Below are 21,268 nucleotides of genomic sequence, written 5' to 3'. Positions count from 1 at the left end.
TAAATGTTCAATACATGCAACTTTACAGAATAGCAGACATTACTCTGTAATACTCATTCATAACTGCATTCCTTAGCAAAAGAAGAAAACAAACTAGGAATACTAATTGAAATATACATAAATAGATGCACATGAGGTAGAGGACATCTCCCATAAAAATGTTTTATTCACAATTATGTGATCATGGCTGCAGTGCAGTTCCAAACTCGGTAGCAATTGGCACTTGCAAATTCACGGATATGCCGATTTGACATTTACAAAGGCATGTTCGCCGGTTCTAACACGCTTTTTTATTTGTATTTTAGCCTAGTTAAAGTCTTAATTGGCTTAATTGGGCATAACTAAATGCAGAGCGACCATTACTTCCCGTTTTTCTTAGTAAATGAACCCCTATGTGTGCTAGCAGCTCACGTCATTCCCTAGATCAGATGGTCTAAAAGTACATCCCAAATAGTTGCGTCACAGCCCATCTGACTTCATCAGGCCCCTGAATTACCCCTCAGTGGGTGATATGGTTATAGAAGAAAGCTAATCCTCATTGTATAGTATTCAAATTAAAATGTATTATATAAAAAAACGTAGTAGTTTAGGGGCCTGATGAAGTCAGATAGGCTGTGACCACTGGCGGATCCAGGGGGGGGGGGCAACAGGGCAATTGCACCCCCCCCCCCGAGACAATCATGTCACACTTGCTTGCTCTGTTTGTTTTTTTTTTGGCTTTTTTAAACTGTTTGCTGTGCCTGTGGTTGGCTGCCGCTGCTGAGTCTCTCTCTCACATCACCCGATCAGCGGTGCTGCCGCAGAGAGAGAGAGACTTGTCTTGTAGTTACTCTGCGGCAGCGCACTGTTAATGATGATACCAGGAGCGGAGGAGGAGGTGGGTGGAGCCTCTTCCCTTCCCTTCACTCGTTGCTAACGCCTGAGCCATGTGGCGTTTAGCAACCAGTGACGTCACGGTCAGTGAGTCATGTCGGACTCAGTCTCAGGGGGGAAACAGGGAAGTCGCCCCCCCCACCCTAGAAATTTTCTGCGGTGGGTCGCCGTGAGTGTGCCGGCGGGTGAGCCGGCGTGCAAGTGACTGTGTGGGTGGTGCGGTGGATGAGCCGTCGAGCTCTTCGTCTGGTTGGCGCTCACACTGACTGTACAAGTGGATGCAGCTAGGCGGCTTGGCGGGCGAGTGAGAGACAGGAAGCTGGGAGACTTGATGGGTGGACTGGCCAATCAGCAGGTGGTGGAGCAGAGAGATGACATCTCTCACCGCCCAGTGCCCGCCCTTCATCCCAGCAGTTCCTCCTTCACTCACTGTGCAGGCAGCAGAGAGATTACATCATCTCTCTGCTGCCTGACTACGGGACACAGGAAGTGACAATCCCCATTCTCCACCTAAGCAGGAAAGTGACAATCTGCAAGGTGTGGCAGGGGACGTGGCAAGTGGACAATCCGCAATCTGTGGCAGGATGACGTGGCAAGTGGACAATCTGTAATCTGTGGCAGTTGACGTGGCAAGTAGACAATCCGCAATGTGTGGCAGGTGACGTGGCAAGTGACAATCTGCAACTTGTGGCAAGTGGACAATCCGCAACATGTGGCAGGTGACATGGCAAGTGGACAATCCGCAACTTGTGGCAGGTGACATGGCAAGTGGACAATCTGCAACTTGTGGCAGGTGACGTGGCAAGTGGACAATCCACAATGTGTGGCAGGTGACATGGAAGTGGACAAGGCGCAATGTGTGGCAAGTGACGTGGCAAGTGACAATCTGCAACTTGTGGCAAGTGGACAATGCGCAACGTGTGGCAGGTGACGTGGCAAGTGGACAATCCGCAATCTGTGGCAGGTGATATGGCAAGTGACAATCTGCAACTTGTGGCAAGTGGACAATCCACAACGTGTGGCAGGTGACATGGCAAGTGGACAATCCGCAACGTGTGGCAGGTGACATGGCAAGTGGACAATCCGCAACTTGTGGCAGGTGACATGGCAAGTGGACAATCCGCAACTTGTGACAGGTGACGTGGCAAGTGGACAATCCACAATGTGTGGCAGGTGACATGGAAGTGGACAATGCGCAATGTGTGGCAAGTGACGTGGCAAGTGACAATCTGCAACTTGTGGCAAGTGGACAATGCGCAACGTGTGGCAGATGATGTGGCAAGTGGACAATCCACAACTTGTGGCAGGTGACGTGACAAGTGACAATCCGCAACTTGTGGCAGGTGACAATCTGCATCTGGTGGCAGGCGACAGTGGCAAGTGACACACTCGGGGCTCCCACTGATTCTGCATTATGGTGAGTTGAACTATTTAATTTTCTATAAAAATGTAATAATAGAAATAATGCTCTACAATCATCCTGACACCATAACAACCATGATGATTGAAGCGTTAAAACCAGCCATTTCCCAAATAAATTGCCCACAAAAAAATCATATTTTCTGGCAGTGCCCCTCCTGAGACTCTGGATCCACCCCTGGCTGTGACTCAACGAGTCGGGTACGTCACTTCCTGTTTTTGTCCGATCCCGGAATTTCATGGTTTCTGAAGCTGTTGTAATCGATTTTAAAAAAGAGTTACTACATTTGTTATATAATACATTTTAACTTGATTACTACACAATGGGGATTTACTTTTTTGTATAACCATATTACCCACTGGAGGAGAGGAGAGTGGATAGTGGGAGAGAGTGTGGATAGACCCATAAACCATTGCATTGCTGATTGGAAGAAAGGATATGATATAGCGACCCATGGAGAGGAATCGTTTACATCCCAAGACCTGATTCACACCTATGCATTTTTTTGTGCGTTTTTAGTTTTGCAGAAACACACAACAGTCCATTTAACATGGTTTCCTTTGGATGTAGCTAAAATTTGTGCATTTTATGGAATGGGCCAAGATTATTTTTCTGTTTTTTGGTTCCATAGACTGTAATGGATGAAAAATGTCTATTGAAAAACGCAAAATGGACCTGGAATATGCAAACTGTAACCTGCAAAGGTGTGAATCAGGCCTAAAAAATTTTAGACTTTCTGGTCTGCGGAATGAGGTGAGCTGATAGCACACATAGGCGGTTATTTATGAAAGGAAAATCCACTCATTAAATTTTTATTTTTTTTCACTTTATCACTGTATTGATTAAAAAATTTTAACATTAGATTGAGGCTAATTTTACTAAGCAGAATCAGGTGTTTTTTTTTAAATGAGTGCAGTACTTACCGTTTTAGAGATCGATGTTCTCCGTGGCTTCCGGGTATGATCTTCGGGACTGGGCGTTCCTATTTGATTGACAGCCTTCCGACGGTCGCATACAGCGCGTCACCAGTTGCCGAAAGAAGCAACGTTTGGCTAATTTCGGGAACTCGTGACGCGCTGTATGCGACCGTCGGAAGGCTGTCAATCAAATGGGAACGCCCAGTCCAGCAGCCCATAAACAGAAGCGGCGGGAGAACATCGATCTCTAAATCGATAAGAACTGCATTCATTTTAAAAAAAAACACCCGATTCTGCTTAGTAAAATTAGCCTCAATCTAATGTTAAAATTTTATTTTTTGGGTGAACCTCCACTTTAATGTTTCATCTATTATTTTCTATTTATTTTTATCTATTTTTGCTTATTTGTACAATTTTATATTATATACAACCTAGGTACAGCGCTGTGCAAATGATAGTGATGTGCATATAACAGTAAATTAATCAGCATGCATATAACATGATAAATTACATATATAAAAAAATGAATAAAAATAAACAACGTCCAAAATTAATCCAGGAAAAAGGTTAATAATGATAGAGTTCGTAAGGAGTGATCTGTGGGAAAAAAAAATTGGTGTGAACGGAATTCCACCACCAAAAGGACACCAACTCGTGTATTGTAGTCTCCTTACCACAAATATATGACCACCATTACAGTGGTCATAGCAGGCACAGGGATGTTTTAAGTCTTCCCGGGCAGACTATCTCCAGATGAGAGTGCTGGGGGGATCAATCCATTAAGCTCGTTCCAATAGGGGTGTGCTGGATTCAGACTCACATGGAATAAGAAATAAAGGGGGATCCCATAGTGTAATACGCGTTTCCCCGATGACGTCCTTTTGATGACGAAACGCGTAGGTGTGGCCTAGCTGGAACGTCATCACGCATTACCGACGCAACTACCGACGGAGACACGCTACACGGAGCTTAGCAAGAAGGGAGACGGCTCAGAGGAGACGCCGCTTCTGTTATATACATATCACGCTCGATACGGAATTACACAATGGGATCCCCCCTTATTTCTTATTTCATGTGAGTCTGAATCCAGCACACCCCTATTGGAACAAGCTTAATGGATTGATCCCCCCAGCACTCTCACCTGGGGATAGTCTGCCCGGGAAGACTTAAAACATCCCTGTGCCTGCTATGACCACTGTAATGCTGGTCATATATTTGTGGTAAGGAGACTACAATACACGAGTTGGTGTCCTTTTGGTGGTGGAATGCCGTTCACACGAAATTTATTTTTGCCACAGATCACTCCTTATGAACTCTATCATTATTAACCTTTTTCCTGGTTTAATTTTGGACGTTGTTTATTTTTATTTATTTATTTTTTATATGTCATTTATCATGTTATATGCATGCTGATTAATTTACTGTTATATGCATATCACTTTATCATTTGCACAGCACTGTACCTAGGTTGTATGTTTGTTGTTACTTTGGGTATTTTAGAGTATTGGTACTAGCAGCTTTTTTCCTCACACATGTGTGGTTTTCTTTCATTATTATTTTGATTTATTGTTGGCGCAGTGTTTTTTCCTCCTTGGAGGAAAATCTTTTTTGTACAATTTTATATTATTTGCAGCACTGGTGTTTTTGGCTACAATACCCAGTTGGGGTATTATTTTAATATTGGATTGTGATAAGACATAACAATGTTGCAGCACTGACACTTTGAGTACAAACTCTGTAGATAATTCTTTATTATTATTCACGTTATTCAATATCTGCCTTGTAAGATCAGACATGTGTAATATTACTAGCAATAAAAATTGAGCACTTATATTAAATTAAGACACTGAGTGAATAATGTGTTAATTGAATATGAATATAAAGTCCATATATCAAAGATTCCAAATGATTCCTGTGAGCCAAAACAATAGGTGTTGCAATGAAGACCACCACCGATAGGGAGGACACACACTGACCCTTACCCTAAGTGTTGGACTACCCAGATAAAGTAGTCAAAACAGATTTATTTACAATATGGGCATGACGCTCCTCCAAATCCACCGTGACTGAGATCAACAAGTAGAGTCTCCTTCCCAGATGTTAATCGAGTCTTCTCACACGCTGGCTTGGCGACTCCTCTGCTCTTCACAAGAAACTTCCCATTACTTTAGGAAGAGTGGAAAACAAACAGTTTTTTCCACTCTTCTCAGAGTGACAGGAAGTTTCTTGTGAAGAGCAGAGGAGTCGCCAAGCCAGCGTATGTGAGCAGACTCGATTAACATCTGGGAAGGAGACTCTACTTGTTGATCTCAGTCACGGTGGATTTGGAGGAGCGTCATGCCCATATTGTAAATAAATCTGTTTTGACTACTTTATCTGGGTAGTCCAACGCTTAGGGTAAGGGTCAGCGTGTGTCCTCCCTATTGGTGGTGGTCTTCATTGCAACACCTATTGTTTTGGATCACAGGAATCGTTTGGAAACTTTGCTATATGGACTTTACAGTATATTCATATTCATCAAAGACACTATTCACTCTGTGTCTTCATTTATTATAAGCTCTGCATTTTTATTGCATATACATATACCCACTTCAATGAGCGCAGATATTTTGTGTATACATGTAATATTTCTGTTTGCAATTCTTTATGAAGTTGTATCATTCTTTTAGTTTTGAAGCATAGCGACCCTTCAAATTTGTAAAAAATCTAATTTTAGATGTAGGGACATATTGTTAAGTTGTGAGCAGCTGCTTCCTAAATCTTATTTTAAGTGGTAGAGCATAGGATTATATACCTACAAGTATATATATATATATATATATATATATATATATATATATATATATATATATATATATATACAGTATATATATATATATATATATATATATATATATATATATATATATATATATATCTTCTATTGCTCTCAGCCTCCTCCAAATCTTCCTTTTTTTTGCTATTGTGATCTGACTTTCTGTTAGATGGTGGTTATTTTCGTTCTCATGGTCCCACTATATGTAGGAACATAGACACCCTCCATTGCTTTCTCCTGAGATGGACTATAGACTATGGGATTTGCAGCATGCACAGAGCAGAGTACATGACAATTACTGGTAATTGGGTACCTAGTATCATGTGATCTCTATGATTGGTCATAATGAAAATCATGATAACAATGTATTTCCATTCATGAACAGCTTGTTTACAGTTGTGATCGGCGATTGGCCCACAGCAATCACATGGTAGCTTGCTACCTGTACCATGTGATTAGTTGTAACCAATCACAGATCACAACCATTAAAGGTGTGTTGACTGATAAAGTGGGGCTTTAGTACGAAAAAAAATTTAACTTTAAAAACCAAGTTAATGTAATGTAGTTCATCCCTCAGAGGAACCACTGGTTAATAGGGATCGTTCCCCCGGCACAGTCAGGCACACCAAATCTTCCACAAGCTTACCGAGGCAGGAAACAGTCCTAGCAGGCTTGATTTGTTTTTTATTTAGGGGTTAATAAGCTAGATGGCTGAGGTTTTATGACTTGACTGGAATAAAGTCTCTAAGGATGAGCCCTGGCGTGTTCGCATGCTACACGTGCAGAGCCCACCAGGAAGTGTGCACGGCGCTGTGCTAATCACAGCCAGGGAGACATTGTCCCAATGCTCGGCTGCAGAGATCGGGAAATGTCTCCCTGGCTGTGATTAGCGCAGCGCTGTGCACACTTCCTGGCGGGCTCTGCACATGTAGCATGCGAACACGCCAGGGCTCATCCTTTAAAGACTCTTCAAAGTGTCAGTACTAGGATCCCTTTAGGACCCAGCACAACTTAACTGACACAGCCTTTGCCTGGGAAACAACAGTGATTGACCAGCTCACCTTTAAATCACCTGTATCATCCAATCAGAGTTACCTTTGTTTGCAACTGTTTGAATCAGCCTGACATTCCTCTCTGTGTATTTTGTGTATGACCCGGCTCGTTTGACCCTGTTTGTTCGCATCTGATTCGGTACCGTTTGAACTCTGATCTACCTGCGTATGAGCCAGCTTGCCTAGACTACGCTTTGCCTGAAGAAAGCCTTTACCTCTGCACCAATTCTATGCCATCCTGTTCCTGAGCTGCCTTTTATTGTGGAGGTAGATGCATCCGAAAAAGGGGTGGGGGCGTTTCTGTCACAAAAAGATCCTGCAAGTGCTGCTATCCACCCCTGTGCCTTCCTGTCCCGTAAATATTCCCCAGCAGAGCGCAATTATGATATAGGCAACAGAGAACTGTTAGCCATAAGGCTAGCTTTGGAAGAATGGAGACATTGGCTAGGGGGGGCTCGCTATCCATTCATAGGATAGCTAAAAGACTGAGCTCACATCAAGCCAGGTGGTCATTGTTCTTCTCCAGATTTGACTTTACAATTTCTTATTTACCAGGGCCAAAAAACATTAAGGCTGACGCCTTGTCTCGCAGCTTTTTATCAGAGTCTCCACCTCCGCTTCCTCCACAACCCATTATCTCTGAGGATAGGATTTTGGCTTTCACCCAGACTGACATCTCTGAGGCCTTGTTACCTGCACAGGCTGAAGCCCCTCCCTCCCTCCACTCCCTCTGGTATGCTTTTGTGCCCCTGGCTCTTCGTTTGCAGGTATTGCAGCAGGTACATGCATCAAAACCTGCAGCGCATCCGGGGTTTAGACAAACTTATGAGATTATTTCTCGCAACCTCTGGTGGCCATTGATTAGGCAGGATTAGAGATGAGCTTCGTATTCGAGTCGAACTCATGTTCGACTCGAACATCGTATGTTCGATCAGTCGTCGAAATACAAGCAAAACAGGCCGTTCGCGCCAAATTCGAGTTACGTTTCACAGACCATAATTCACTGCGGCATCGCTGGCTGATGATTGGCCGGGCATGCACTATGACCCGCATGCTTGGCCAATCACAGCTTGCAAAAAACGGAGAGCCATAATTGGCCAAAGCCAGGGTGGCTTTGGCCAGTTATGGCTCAGGGGGTTTAGTACACGCCCCACACTATAAAAGGCCGCCTGCAGGTCGGCCTTGTGTAGTGTGTTGCGGTGGTTAAGAGAGGACAGAGAGAGTGTCATTTTTTGCAGGTAGATAGAGCAGACAGGCAGGCAGGCTAGTCAGTTAATGTTGCAGTGTGTAGAGGATATATATACATCCCAGGTGTTGTACATATATTTATACACTGTATAGTTTAGCTAGATCAGTTCTTCCTAATTTACTGGCAGGCAAGTGATTGTGCTAGCTGCAGTATTCTTACGTGGTTTATTGCCTGTGTCCTCTGTAGTTTGCACCTAAAGCTACTTGGTGTGTACTGACCGTGTGCTCTGTAGTTTGCCACCTAAAGCTACTTGGTGTGTACAGGCCGTGTGCTCTGTAGTTTGCACCTAAAGGTTTTTAAAACTTTTTTTCCATTGATACATGTTCCCTGGGGCAAGACCCGGGTTCTCAAAGACGTTTTACGACAATAACTTGCATATTAGGCTTTAAAATGAGCACTTTTGAATTCGGGCGTTCGAGTCCCATAAACATCAATGGGGTTCTAAATGTTTGCGCGAACGTTCAGTCCGTTCGAAGGTTCTGGTGCGAACTGAACGGGGGGGTGTTCAGCTCATCCCTAGGCAGGATGTGTTAGCCTTTGTCCAGGCTTGTGAAGTTTGTGCCAGAAGCAAGGTGTCCCACCGGTCCCTCCACGGCTCTCAAGCAAGTCTTTTAGCATGGTTCTCCTCCAGGCTGCATAGCTGGTCATTCATGGTGGTGGTTTGGAGTTGTCCCAGTAACTGGAGAGCAAATCCCACTGCTGCCACCAATGTGACGAGATCCTTTGCTCGCATGGTTCTGCTCTCCCGATACTCCTCTGCTACTATTGAGTCAGCTTGCAGATCGCAACGTCTGATGGTCCAGTCATCCAAGGTTCCGGGATCCGAACTACAGCTATGTGCCATTCAGACCCATTAAGAACAAACACCAGGCAGGCTGTATGTAAGTTCAAACAGGACTCTTTATTTTCAAGTACACAGCACACTTTTATACAGAATTTGGAACATCCCACTCCCAACAACCGCTTTCCTATTGGTTCCCATTGTAAAGTATATTCAGTCCTCACTCAGGTCCTCCTTAATCATGCAAATGAGGACTTGAAATAGTCAACAGGGATTGGTCCAATAGCTTGGATAGAAAGACTATTATGTGTATTGAGACAGAAGCCCCAGGGGGTAATCAATGTACACAATAGCCCGGTCTATTTAGCAGAACTTAATTACTACCTCTGAGAGGTTACATTTCTTTAGATAATAGCATGCTAATTCAATACTCCTGACAGGAGACTTCTGACCTTTAGAACAATACAAAGTATTTTAGCGTAAACACATACATCTTCAAACACACATTCTAAAAGTCATTTAGTGGAGGTAATTATCTCCTAGAGACGTCCCGTCTCTGACAACCGCTTGTAACCTGCAGAACACAATAAAAGGTATTTCACAAGCCGGTTCCACTTAGCATTTCAATAGCCTGGGCTAAGCATTGAAGGGTCATTGTCTATTGACCTAGTCAGGACAACTAAACCACTTGTAATGTGTCCAGTATCTCCTGCAATGAACTGTCAGTAATGTCCTATCTTCTGAAATACATGAATTAGGATTTCAAGTAGAAACATTCCAGCACTGCAAGGTCCATGACACAAGGGCAGTACCTCTAAGCCCCCCGGTCTTCAACGTCCTCTACCAATACCTACCTGTCCCTGGACCCATTTATCTATGGACTTTATCACTGACTTGCCTCTGTCCCAGGGATGTTCCACGATCTGGGTGGTGGTAGACAGGTTCAGTAAGATGGCCCACTTTGTTCCGCTTCCGAAACTGCCATCTGCTAAAGAACTGGCATCTTTATTCATTAAACATGTTTTCAGGCTCCTTGGGGAACCAATTAACATTGTCTCAGACCGTGGCTCTCAGTTTATAGCAAAGTTTTGGAAGGCCCTTTGCTCTCAGCTGGGGATTAAATTATCTTATTCTTCAGCATATCATCCTGAGACAAATGGCCAAACAGAAAGGACTAATCAGACTCTAGAGAAGATGGTACGTTGTCTGATGGCCAATGATGAGGTGGAGTGGGTCAACATCCTTCCATGGGCAGAGTTTGCCTTTAATAATTGTGCCAGCTCATCTACAGGGACCTCTCATTTCTTCTGTGTTTACGGGTTGCATCCTCGTGTGTGCTCCTTTGATCTTCCACCCTCTGATGTTCCAGATGCCAACACCACAATTGAAAATTTCTCCAAAATCTGGTCTGATGTTAATCGTGCTATCTCTCGCTCTGTGCAGGCTTTTAAGAAAATGGCTGACAAGAGGCGCTCAAAGGCTCCAGGATATAAAGTTGGTGACAAAGTGTGGCTATCATCTAGGAATCTGTCCCTGCATGTCCCATCCAAAAAACTTGGCCCAAAATTCATCTGGCCCTATGAAATTTCGGAGATTGTTAATCCTGTGTCCTATAGATTAAAACTACCCCTGTCCATGCGCATTCCAAATGTCTTTCATGTTTCATTGCTGAAACCTGTTCATTCCAGCCTCCAAGTAAATGAACCAGAACCTGTGGATGTGCTGGATAGTCAGGAATAAAAAGTGCCATTTATTCTTGATTCCAGACGAGTACGCAATTCCTTACAATATCTCGTTCATTGGAAAGGTTTTGGCCCAGAGGATCGATCCTGGGTCCCAGCTCGTGATCTTCATGCTGACCTCCTTAAGAAGAAGTTCCATCTTCGTTATCCAAGTAAGCCTGGGGGTGCAGGAGCAACCCCTCGAAAAAGGGGGGGGGTACTGTCAGTACTAGGATCCCTTTAGGACCCAGCACAACTCACCTGACACAGCCTTTGCCTGGGAAACAACAGTGATTCGCCAGCTCACCTTTAAATCACCTGTATCATCATCCAATCAGTGCTCATGATAGAGTTACCTTTATTTGCAACTGTTTGAATCAGCCTGACATTCTGCTCTGTGTATTTCGTGTATGACCCGGCTCGTTTGACCATGTTTGTTCACTTCTGATTCGGTACCGTTTGAACTCTGATCTACCTGTGTATGACCCAGCTTGCCTAGACTACGCTTTGCCTGATTCTACTGTAGTACATCCATCTGCAGCGGTGAACTACAAGCACCAGCGAACATCCATCTGCAGCGGTGAACTACAAGCACCAGCTAAACGTCCACCTTCATCTGCAGCAATGAACTACAAGTCCCAGCTGACCTGCTCATCTCAGACCTGCTCATGGTATGTGCTCCTTTTCTTGAACTGTTTACATAGTTAGCACACCTGAACTGTTATCTGCTCCTAGCCTGACACAAAGACAATTCAAGTATATACACTCACTATGTACACTCCTCTTCCTCCAGCACATCACTTGCTTTCAGAACAAAAATCACAAATCCAGCTGGGACACTGCGATCTGACAGGGCATTCAATCAGATCCAGCAAAAGCCTGTTACAGGAAGGGACCGTGGGCCCCTTTGGTGTGTAGAAAATACCAAATGTCCAGCTACCTTTTTGGGGCTACTGACCCCAGCGCCACCTCCTCAGGCACTGCCAGCCCACCTGGCTGCAGCTGCCCCAATCACTAGCCCTCCTGGATAATTTTCCACAGTTCCACAGGCCTCCTCCTTGTGTTTTCAGAGCATCCCTCCAGTTCCCAAGCCCCAGGCTCAAGGTCACCCCCCCCCCCCAAACTAGGGGGCTACCCTCAAGGGCCTCTGACAGCCTCCTCAGCACTCCATTTCCAGCTTACACCAGAACTCACACTGCCCCTGCTGGGCTGACCCAGAGTATTTAAAATGTGCTCTCCCCCTGCCAGCCTATTTGGCTGGGGATTGGTTGGGACCCTCATCAATACTCTAGGCAGATCTTCCTAACCTCCCTCCAATTATTCTGAAAGTTTCTCCAAAGTTTTAGCAAGTAGGGGGAGATACCAGAGGTGCTGCCTGATGAGTCACCTGACCCAGATTCAAAACACAGGCTTGGCTGCCAGCCATGCTTAAATTTACCGACACTACAAAATGTATGTACACTACCTAGCACTCTACACTAGAGATCTATGTACACTACCTAGCACTCTACACTAGAGGGTGCTACAATAATATTTTTTTATGGGAAAATAAGCTTCTGCTTCTAGGAAGAAGGTAACTTGCAGGTGGGATTGCCATCGTGTTGCAATGTGAAAGAAGATTTTTGGAATAAGAACACACACATCATATCATTGTTTGGTAGAAGATATACAAGATGTTTTTCTAACAAAAACTAAAATGGTTTTGGGTAAATTTTACATACTTTTCTTAAACTTGCATACTTTTTTAAAGTTGGAAATATTTTTATTAGAACACCAGATAAGATACAGAAACAAGACATCAAATGAGAGTTGGGCAGCGAGTCTGCCGAGTGGCTATTGCCTATAGCTGGGCTTGCGCTATTAAACATTGATACAGAAGACTGCGATAAATGTCATAGTGAATCATAGGGTCAAATAAAAGGGAAAAAGGGAGGGAAAAAAGAAAATAGTGACGGATAATATATAAGAAGAACAAGGAAATCAAAAATAAAAAGAAGGGAAAGAGAGTGGAGAGGAAAAGGAGAGAGAGTCTGCTGGAAAAGCATGTGCCATGGTGGACTCACATACTTTTTAAAATATTTTATTTATTTTGTACTATTTATAAAAAAAACGTAATCTTACCAATAAACTTTTGAAGCAGAATCCACACATGACCCATCCACCCAGAGCATTTACATTTTCTAACAAAGGACAGCAGAAATTCTTTGCTTTCAGACTATTCCCCCACATTGAAAGTCTGCCTAGGCACTCATTTGAGCCATGCAATTGTGTGTTAACCAGAGCTGTCAATGGGCTTTCTTTAATAGCACAGATAATAACAGACATGTACTCTCTGTTAGAAAAAATAATAATAGATAAGCATAGATAATATAATAATAGAACTACAGTATAATCATGTGAAAAAGGAGCATAGAGCTGGATGAAAAAATAAAAAGGATTACTGTGCGCAATGTTTCATATCTACCTGCTAAAATTATTAAAACACTTATCAAACTTTTTTTGTTCTGAACATAAAAATAATAAAAAAATATTTACAAATATTCTGTATATATGGAGGGGTTATATAAAAAGGTAATTAAGGTAATGGCGAAACATTGTTTCATATGTATTGTTGCATGTAAAGCAACTATTAAGAGATGGTCAAACTGAAACCGGCTATTCCAGTGCTGGATTGACAAGCACAAAAAAATTAAAATTATAAATTATAACACAGAAAATACTGTAATATCAACTATTCTATATTTCACTGGAAAATTTGTTCATAAAGCAACAGAATACTGCCAAAGCATGTACAATATCTGATATAGAAATATTTTAAACAATACCAAAAGCTTGCTAGTTCCTGAATGGGGATATATTGTGATATTTGGAACGTTGGTATGTGACTGATGGTAAATTTAGGATCTGAGATTATGCTGGCTTATTTTAGTAACAGTAAAGACAGATACCGGTAGTTCAAAACCCCCTTTATCATCGGAGAACAACATTCCTCTATTTATTCTTATACAGTGCTGTATGGTAACGCCAAGCCGTATCATCCCCATAGAATTTGCTTTTAGCTATGACTAATTAGAGTAGAACTTAATAGATTTATTTTGGATAGATGTCATAAGGCATTAGCTATATGGTCATTATTGCCTTCTCCGATAGGCCTGGTCTGCAAAAATACATGTACTGTATTTAGTTTAGTGGAAGTGATGGTTTTCGATACACTGGTGCCTATTAATGAAAAGTGTACTATTAATGAAAATGTATAATTCCTCATAGCCCCCAGCTTCCGACTCTGAGGTGACAGTTTGAAAAATGGAAAAAGGATTCAGACTGCTATGGGCAGCAACAAAATTTGTGAAGGAATCGGGATGATTTTGACAACAGGGCAGAGAACAACAGAAGTGGAGGGAGCAGCAGAGAGCAGATCTGAAGGTGACAGGAGAGCAGGGAAGAGTGGAACTGATAGTGACAACCATCCTAATGATGCACAACCTGAGGATAAAAGAAAATAAGCCCGGGGTAGCAGACTGTGAGGTGGCTTAACTCTTTCCCTGCCGGAGCCATTTTTTGTGTGGACACATGCTAAAAGGCACATTTTAGGCTTGCAGATTACTTAAACCCCCCTAAAACTTTATATATATTCAAAAATACTATGTAGAATAAAATTTTGGAAGTTGAAACTGTCACTCCATTTATAAAATTTCTATTTTCAGTAAATAATACAATTAAATAAACTTTAAGTGCACATGAACACAACATAATACCCATTTAAAAAATAAAAAATAAAAGACTAGGTTTAATTTAATAGATAGATACCCAGTATTTCAAGCCTCAAATTTAGGAGAGCCAGCAAAATGCAAAAAAACTATAGTAGCCCAAATTGTTCATAGGATATGCATTAAATGCCTTTACAACCTATCAGTTGAAAGTGCTTCTAAAGGCAGAAGGCTTTTTTACTTAATGCATTGTATGCATTAAGGTAAAAAAAACTCTGTGGGATCAGATCCCCCACCCCAGCCCCCTTATACTTACCGGAGACCCATCTTAATTCAGCGGTGTGCATGAGAGCAGCGGCTCTCCTGGGTCTCTCTCTCCTCTTTGGCTTATCAGCAGCAGGAGCCATTAGCTCCCACTGCTGTCAATCACAGCCAGGGAGCTAGAGAGGAGAGAGTGGGGGGCTGGGGCAACCCGCACTCTGTGTGTGAATTGACAATGTCCATTCACAGGAGCATGGCTCGGGAGACAGACGGACCCAGGACCACCGGCAGTGGACCCAAAAAGAAGAGGATCATTGCTGCTCTGTACAAAACCATTGCATAAAGCAGGTAAGTATAACATGTTTGTTATTTAAGAAAAATACAAACATTAGTATCATATTAACAGTGAATGATTATTGCCCTCGCTGTGGAATGTGTGGCGAGACCTAAAAGGTGTGGCACAATTGTCTTTTTTGTATGTGTGCACACTGAGGCACACATCTGCATTCAAATATGTTTCTTCAGAGAAACAAGGCTTTTAAATTTGGGGGGGGGGGGGTTACTTTATTTTATTTTTAAACTTAGTGCAGGTGACAGGTTTCTTTAAGGAAACATCTATTATCTAATCTCACCTATGCATTCTATTGAAGCGGACTGAGCTCACAGCATGCTGCTTCTTTCATAGCAATCAATGGCAGCACTGATATGAAAACCATCATCTAAAACCATCCCTTCCACTAAACTAAATACAGTACAAGTATTTTTGCAGACCAGGCCCATGTTTGACCACTGTGAACATGGAAGTGCTCTGAGCTGAGCAGTCCTGTGTTCATACTACTCAGGAGGGGGTTGCTGATATCCTACTGCTCTCCATTCTGACACCCAAAATGATGAGCATGGGCACCCAGGAGAGAAAAAAAAAGCTTGTTTGCATATCAGTGCTGCCATTGATTGCTATGATCTAGCAATGACAACTTCAGCGGAGATAAATAAAATTGCAGCTTCGTTATCAGTGCTGCCATTGATTGCTATGATCTAGCAATGACAACTTCAGCGGAGATAAATAAAATTGCAGCTTTGTTACATGACAAAAATGACAATGCTAAAATTTAAAACAGGTGGGTCAGATTCCTTAACAACAAAGAATTATGAAATTGTTGTTTAAATATCCTGGAGTATATTTTTTAATGCTACAGATCCTAATAAGGATAGTAGTATTAAACTATTAAAAACATTGGCCCAGATTCTCGTAGAATGGAGTAAATTTGGGCGGGCGTAACGTATCTCATTTACGTTACGGCGCCGCAAGTTTTTCATACAAGTGCTTTATTCACAAAGCACTTGCGTGTAAAGTTGCGGCGGCGTATCGTAAATCATCCGGCGTAAGCCCGCCTAATTCAAATTAGGCGGGTAGGGGGAGTGTAGAATTTAAACGAAGCGCGTTCCCGCGCCGAACGTACTGCGCATGCGCCGTCTGTAAAATATCCCAGGGTGCATTGCTCCAAATGACGTCGCAAGGACGTCATTGGTTTTGACGTGAACGTAAATGGCGTCCAGCCCCATTCACGGATGACTTACGCAAACGATGTAAATTTATAAATTTCGACGCGGGAACGACGGCCATACTTAACATTGGTTGCGCCTCATATACCCAGGAGCAACTTTACGCCGGGAAAAGCCTAACGTAAACGTTGTAACTTTACTGCATCGGCCGTGCGTACGTTCGGGAAGCTAATCTAGCTAATTTGCATACTCGACTGGGAAAACGACGGAAACGCCACCTAGCGGGCATTAAAAAAATTGCATTTAATATCCGATGGCGTAAGAGCCTTACGCCTGTCGGATCTAATGGATATCTATGCATAACTGATTCTAAGAATCAGTCGCATAGATACGATGGTCCAGATTAGGACTTACGACGGCGTACATGGCGCTGCGCCGTCGTAAGCCCTTTGAGAATCTGGGCCATTCTGTTTTGTGTAATTCTTTCCATGAGAGAATAGTCTTCAAAGTCGAATCCCTGAGCCAGGGTTTTGAAGAAACACTCCAACTATTGCTATTCCTAACCCGTGTACTTTGGTAGTAATCAGTCATCAAATTTGTTGTGTAAGAAATGTATTTCCTTTGTACCATTCAGGGCATGTAAAGTGCTGTACCACCGTCACATATTAATTTGACAGTGCATCAGAGTACATTATCTAGTAAACATTTATTCAACACAAGAAAGTTTGTAGGTGATGCCTCTTGGATCCACAGCAAAGATGGTTCATTACATCTTGTAAGTCTGAAAAAGACCTCCAGATCCTCAGTCAGAAAATATAAAAATTACTTCAGGCACACTTATAGAAGTTCAGCAAGTTTCTGTTTTGCATTTCCTCATTGGAAGAGAAGGGTTCATTTGTGATGCTCTGGATAGTCTACTAGAGACCAAAGAGATTTCATGTTTAGGAAAAAAGTTAATGTGGAAGCCAATATTTAACAATGCTCTTCTTAGCACCAGGTAGCTTAAGCAGTTCTATTTTAGACGTTACTCTGAATACTAATATTGATATTCTGGTCAAAAGGTGAGTAAGAAGCAAAGTAATCATTACTGGTCATCACACACAGCAACAGGTAACAGGTTATCCTTTGGCAGATAAAAATGAGAAGTGGCATATACTTCATATAAACACCATAGGTTCTTCACCGTGTGACCTCCAGCTTTGGCTCTTCTTTCATAAAAACAATAATAAAAAGGTAGAAAACTTCTTCATAGGCCCAATATGTTATAAATGGCTTCAATTGAAATTATGGATTCTAGTATCCAATATGTTTTGCAGTCTGAAATGTCTTAAATACTAATAGGGCTGTGTATGTGTGATCCCCCATTTTCTGATGCAGTTCTCTTGTTTTCTTCCCAAGCAGTAGTCTTCTGAATGCTCTGTGATGTTTTGGGGGTTGCCCACAAGGTTACAAAAGAATATGCCACTCCACCTGCCATGCTGAAACAGGAAGCACATAATAGGATTACTTACATGGATTGTGATGTTGCCTCAATTTTTCTTTAAAGACTGTAACCATCTCTAAAATGACATTTAATTCAGCTATCCCCATGATGAAGAGTATGTCAAGTCAAAATTTAGGGTAGAACATTTCCAATAACTATGTAGTGTGAGGGTCTAGTTGATTACATACAAATTGAATAGATTCTTTAGGTAGACTTTTCCAGGAAATCAACCACTTTGTAAAAAGTGAAGGCACACTATAAGTTAAGTCAAAGGAGTTGCATGATATCTCCTGAACTTATCTCTATTATTTATATCTGACAAGTTAATGGCTCTGCTGGAGCATACACTGACACTCAGGGCTGTGAGAGAGGAGAGGAGACAGAGCAGTGATGCCTGCCCCTCCCCTCTGCTGCCCATTCAGAGAAGCATTTTTTAATTTGTGAATGAGTGCACATAATACAAAGGCTCCTGTGATTGGGCAGGAGGAAGGGAGGGGCAGGCATAGCATCTAAATGGACTCTAATGTTGAAGATACTTAGACTTGAAACATCGGTGCTGTGCTCCTGGCAATATAGCGATAGCTGAGTCTAATAAAAAAGTCAGATATAAATAATATAGATAAGTCTAGGAGATGTCACGCATCTCCTTGGATTTAATTAATAGTGTACCTTCACTTTTTACAAAGGAGCTGAATTCCTGAATTCAACTTTAAAGCCAAATTAGTTGGTAAATATAACAGAGACCAAACAGTGATTGGACAATTAAATTGTAATGTGTGTGGCCAGTTGAATACAGGACACACCCCTTACAATTTCTTTCTTCTCGTAAGTTTCTTACAGCATGGTGGATATTTTTTATACAATGTGCCCTAAAGCCTCTAAGAATTGGAATACTGACATATTGATTAGTGCAGAGAAGACTTATCTGTATGACTGCTACACTTTAGGGGCATTTTTTGCTTTTAAATTGGATGGATTTGTTAGTCTGTTGTGCACATGTTTTCTGTTGGTATTAAATGTCATAAATATTATAAATGTAATAGGTCAAAATTATTAATTCTGTATAAAACATTGCGTCTCGTCCAATTCTACTTAACATGCATTCCTTTTGTACTATGATTTCACACAACTCAAAGTGGCAATTCAAAGCAGCAATCGTCTTAAGACTAACAGAGTGTTCTCAGTTCTTGACATATTTTTCTTATGTAGAATAAAAAGAAAATAAATATGATGATGATCATGAGCCAAATTTTTTCTGCAAGCTGTTAAAATACAGGACAACATGTTTCCAGACAATGGTTAGTATCCCCTAACTATGGGCTCAAAATAATGGAAATTCAGAGTCCCAGCCCATGGTCATATTACTATGACTATGGAATAGCTCTAGAAAAGACTGAAAATGTATTCTCCTGTGGATCTTCATAATTAAAAACACATGGGGTGTTATTTACGAAAGTCAAATCCACTTTGCACTACTAGTGCAAAGTGCACTTGAAATTGCACTGAAAGTGCACTTGGAATTGCAGTCGCTGTAAAATCTGAGGGGTAGATCTGAATGGAGGGGAAGCTCTGTTGATTTTATTATCCAATCATATGCAGGCTAAAATGCTGTTTTTTATTTTCCTTACATGTCCCCCTCGGATCTACAGCGTCTGCACTTCCAAGCGCACTTTGGGGCAGATCCTCAAAGAAATTACACCGGCGTATCTCTTGATAGGCCGCGTAATTTCAAATTTTGCGCGTCGTATCTATGTTTTGGTATCCACAAAACAAGATACGACGGCATCTGGGTTAGATCCGACAGGCGTACGTCTTAGTACGCCGTCGGATCTTAGATGCAATTTTCCGGCGGCCGCTAGGTGGCGTTTCAGTCGTATTCCGCGTCGAGTATGCAAATTAGCTATTTCCGACGATCCACGAACGTACGAGCGGCCGTCGCATTTTTTTACGTCGTTTCCGTTCGGCTTTTTCCGGCGTATAGTTAAAGCTGCTATATGGTGGCGTACTCAATGTTAAGTATGGCCGTCGTTCCCGCGTATAATTTTGAAAATTTTACGTTGTTTGCGTAAGTCGTCCGTGAATGGGGATGGACGCCATTTACGTTCATGTCGAAAACAATGACGTCCTTGCAACGTCATTTGGAGCAATGCACCCTGGGAGTTTTTACGGACGGCGCATGTGCAGTTCGTTCGGCGCGGGGACGTGCTTCATTTAAATGAAACACGCCCCCTACTCGCCGAATTTGAATTCTGCGCCCTTACGCCGCAAGAGATACGCTACGCCGCCGTAACTTATGGCGCAGATTCGTTGAGGATTCAAAGAAAAGCAAAGTAAGTTACAGCGGCTTAGCGTATCTTACATATGCTGCGGCCGCCGCAGATGTATGTGGATCTGCCCCTTTTAGTGCAATTTCAAGTGCACTTTGCACTTGTAGTGCAAAGTGGATTTGTCTTTCGCAAATAATCTGCTTAGAAATCTTTAACTGTGAACAAAAACATGCAATACATTGTGGCTTTCCAGTCCCTAGATGTGTCAGCTGCACCTTCTCCTTATATTCACCTGATGATCCTGCCAGTAGCACACTTCCTGCCCTAGAGTAAAAAAGCTCTTTCACTGTACTGTGTTAATGGAAAGCAGCAATGTCACTCTAGGATAAGAGTTGTGTTAGGAATGGAGAACAACTCCCCTATTCTCACCTAAATAACATAGGGGAAGATGTTCTGTAGCTCATAGAGGTAACCTATCCAGGTTTAGTAAGACTGCTTGGGATAATACTGCAGAGCGCACAGGACAGTGCTGGATTTTTGGGAGGAGGACCATTTGATATTTCTTGTACCTAAAACAGATATATTTAAATACACTCAATGGTATATTTAACAGACCAAAGGGGAGCACTTTACACATTTAAGAGGAACTCCAGTGTGTAAAAATAAAAAAAATAAAAAAGTCAGCAGCTAGAAATATTGTAGCTGCTGACTTTCAATATAAGGACACTTACGCGTTGGCACCCTGATCCGATTCCTCAATCGGCTTCGGGCGCATGTGCTGCATTGTAAGTAAGCGAAACCGGCTGTGAAGCCTTCAGGTTTCACAGCCAGTTTCCTACTACACAAACACGAGTTATGCTGCGCTTTCTGAATGGTCCTGCTATCTTCTGGGACCTGTGTGTGTTCCAGAAGGCAGCAGGGGGAAAAGAGGATGGCCGGAAATGTCGTAGATTGCCGATCCGCAATCTTATCCAGAAGTGGTGATAAGTGATAAGTTAAAATATGCTCCCCCCAAAAAAGTGCCCAATATAGCAGTGGAGGGGGAGTGCTAGCAAGCAGAGCTTCCCCTTTTGGGGAAGCTGTTATGATACTTTATTCCCTTGGTGCTCATTATGCACTGCCAGATCTTTATCCTTCAACTATTACTACAGAAAACAAGAGTATACACACACATACTGCAATTCAAACAGAGAAATCACAGAGTTGGTAAACTCTACTT

General features: G+C 42.3%; 1 protein-coding gene across 1 annotated transcript in view; it reads right to left on the bottom strand.

The window, feature by feature from the left end:
- Nucleotides 1–16,986: 16,986 nt before the first annotated feature.
- The window catches only part of SLC35D2 (solute carrier family 35 member D2), a 106,390-nt gene continuing 102,108 nt past the window's right edge, over nucleotides 16,987–21,268 (bottom strand). Inside the window, exon 12 of the mRNA XM_040355473.1 lies at nucleotides 16,987–17,777. Within this exon, the coding sequence (XP_040211407.1) occupies nucleotides 17,627–17,777 (151 nt within the window). The 3' untranslated portion in view covers nucleotides 16,987–17,626. The remainder of the gene's footprint in view (nucleotides 17,778–21,268) is intronic.

The sequence above is a fragment of the Rana temporaria genome, chromosome 1, assembly GCF_905171775.1.
Source record: "Rana temporaria chromosome 1, aRanTem1.1, whole genome shotgun sequence".
Classification (NCBI taxonomy): Eukaryota; Metazoa; Chordata; class Amphibia; order Anura; family Ranidae; genus Rana; species Rana temporaria.
Note: the sequence above shows the minus strand (reverse complement) of the source record. Positions and strands in the feature narration are given on the sequence as shown.